Source organism: Bombina bombina, chromosome 11 (genome assembly GCF_027579735.1).
Source record: "Bombina bombina isolate aBomBom1 chromosome 11, aBomBom1.pri, whole genome shotgun sequence".
Classification (NCBI taxonomy): domain Eukaryota; kingdom Metazoa; phylum Chordata; class Amphibia; order Anura; family Bombinatoridae; genus Bombina; species Bombina bombina.
This window is the reverse complement of record NC_069509.1, coordinates 19483633-19485840: the sequence shown is the minus strand read 5'-3', so window position 1 is coordinate 19485840 and position 2208 is coordinate 19483633. Positions and strand designations below refer to the sequence as shown.

The window sequence follows — 2208 nt, the reverse complement described above, 5'->3', positions numbered from 1 at the left end:
GTGACCACAAGGCCCAGTAAATTTTAGCCGGACCTGTCCAGGGCCCGGTAAGCATCGGCAGTGGGTTGGAGTAGGTTTGGAAGAAATTACAGCTAGACATTATGTGACATAAAACTTTATTAATACCAACAAAGCTATAGAAATATTACAATATCAACAGGCATAAAAAGAATAAATATTATGCCTAAATGTATAACGAAAAGGTTAATTAATGTGACTTTTGCTGACACTTTTCCTTTATTAGTTTGTCCAACTGCGGTTTCAGATTAGTAACAGCCAGTCTCAAACAATCCTGAAGATGAAGCCTGTTTCTTTGTTTTGTTTTTAAAAGTGTCATGGCTGAGAAACCAGTTTCACACAAATAAGTAGTAGCAAAACAGAGAAGAAACTTGATGGCTATTTCATGTAAGTGTTTATACTCCTCCTTCACCTTCATCCAAAACTTGGTCAGACTTTTGTTCTGAAAATCTTTTTCAAGTTGTTTGTCACATGAGAGTTCCAATAGAGTTTCTTTGGCTTCATAAGGCAAGCTGTTGTCATGACCAATAAATGGATTGACTATCCACATATTCTCTTTCCTGGGATCTTTTTCTTCAGGAAAATAGCTTTGGAATGCCTTCAAAAGTGCTTCAAGATGTTCTTTTATATGTTTTTTTACAACTTCTAAGTCAAAGCCAGTGTCTTCTTGGTGAAACTCACTGAATGCTGCAAACATTTCAAAATTATTTCTTTCAATCATTTCAACCCACAGAGATAGTTTCTTCTTGAAACCTTCCACTTTTTCTGCTGCTGTGAAAATATTTGTCATTTCTCCTTGCAGACCCAAGTTTAACTCATTTATCTTTGAGAAAATGTCACTCAGGTAAGCAAGTCTAGCCACCCATTCTTCATCTTTAAATAAACCAGCCATTTCATGTTTTCTGCTCAGTAAGAACACTTCTACCTCCTTCCTCATTTCAAAAAGCCTCTTTAACACTCTACCTCTTGATAGCCATCTTACCTCTGTATGGTACAAAAGGTGTTGGTAATCTGATCCCATCTCTTCACAGAGCACAGCCAACAATCTGGAGTTCAGAGCAGAGTTTTTTATATAATTTACAAGTGTTGTGGCTTGTGTAAGAACATCATTGAGTTCAGGGGACAGTTTCTTTGAAGCCAGGTGCTCTTTGTGAATAAAGCAGTGTGTCAGCATTATGTTGGGATGGGACACTTCTTTTATCTTAGCACCCACTCCTGAATGCCTACCTGTTATATTAGCAGCGCCATCAGTACATAGGCCTACACAGTATTTCCACTGTAGACCTGCATTCTCAATGTAGTCGTTTAATATTCTGAATATTTCTGAGCTAGTGGTGTATGTTTGTAATGTACACACACAAAGTATGTCTTCTGCCACATCACCCATGTCATAATCTGCATACCGTACATAGGCTATTAAAACACTGTTGTCTGCAATATCAGTTGACTCATCTAACTGAAGTGACAACCATATTGATTTTTTAAGTTTTTCAATGAGTTGAGCCTCCACATTTGCTGACATATCACAAACTCGACGAGCAATGGTGTCATTTGAAAGTGGTATTTGCTTCAGTTTATCTGCAGCAGACTGACCAAAGACTGTGCTAGCAACATCAATGAGACAAGGCTTAATAAGGTTTTCACCATCAGAATATGGTTTTTTACATGTGGCTATTCTTTTGGCAACTAAATAAGAAGACATTAAAAGTGACTTATCAGTAGTACTAGCCTGAACAAGCACACGTTTTTCACTATGAAGTGCTTCCTTTTTTCGAATAAAAAAGTCAACTGAGGGGGGGCGGAGCTAGCAACCAGCGAGGAAAGATGTGTCCTTTGTAAGCTCCGTGGGCAGAAAGCTTAAAAAAACTCTTTTAGGGGAAATATTTACTTATTTACTTAATACTTCGGCTCTTAACTTGCCCCCTACTGTACCCGAACCCATTTGGCTTTTTTTTTAGAGCAAATGATGAAGTACCAAGAGACGGACCAGCATTAAGATTCTCAGACCACGGGAGAACAATATGGAGGCCGTTGAAAAATGGGAGTCCTCTATGCTGACAGCGATCTCGCAACATTTTGAACAACTAGAGCATGATCTCAGAGCTGTGTTTATTGTAATTACGGATCACCTATCCACTTTAACAGTGAGGAGTCTGGAACAGCCTAGGATCCCAGCCGCTAAGCAGCCTA

General features: G+C 38.7%; 1 protein-coding gene across 1 annotated transcript; it reads right to left on the bottom strand.

Moving 5' to 3' along the window:
• Positions 1–208: 208 nt before the first annotated feature.
• On the bottom strand, positions 209–1960 carry LOC128641602 (zinc finger MYM-type protein 6-like). The gene is made up of 2 exons (XM_053694141.1): positions 1951–1960; positions 209–1806 (listed from the first exon to the last, which is right to left on the bottom strand). Exons 1-2 carry the CDS (start codon positions 1958–1960, stop codon positions 209–211), a joined length of 1608 nt encoding a protein of 535 aa, XP_053550116.1.
• Positions 1961–2208: the final 248 nt, after the last annotated feature.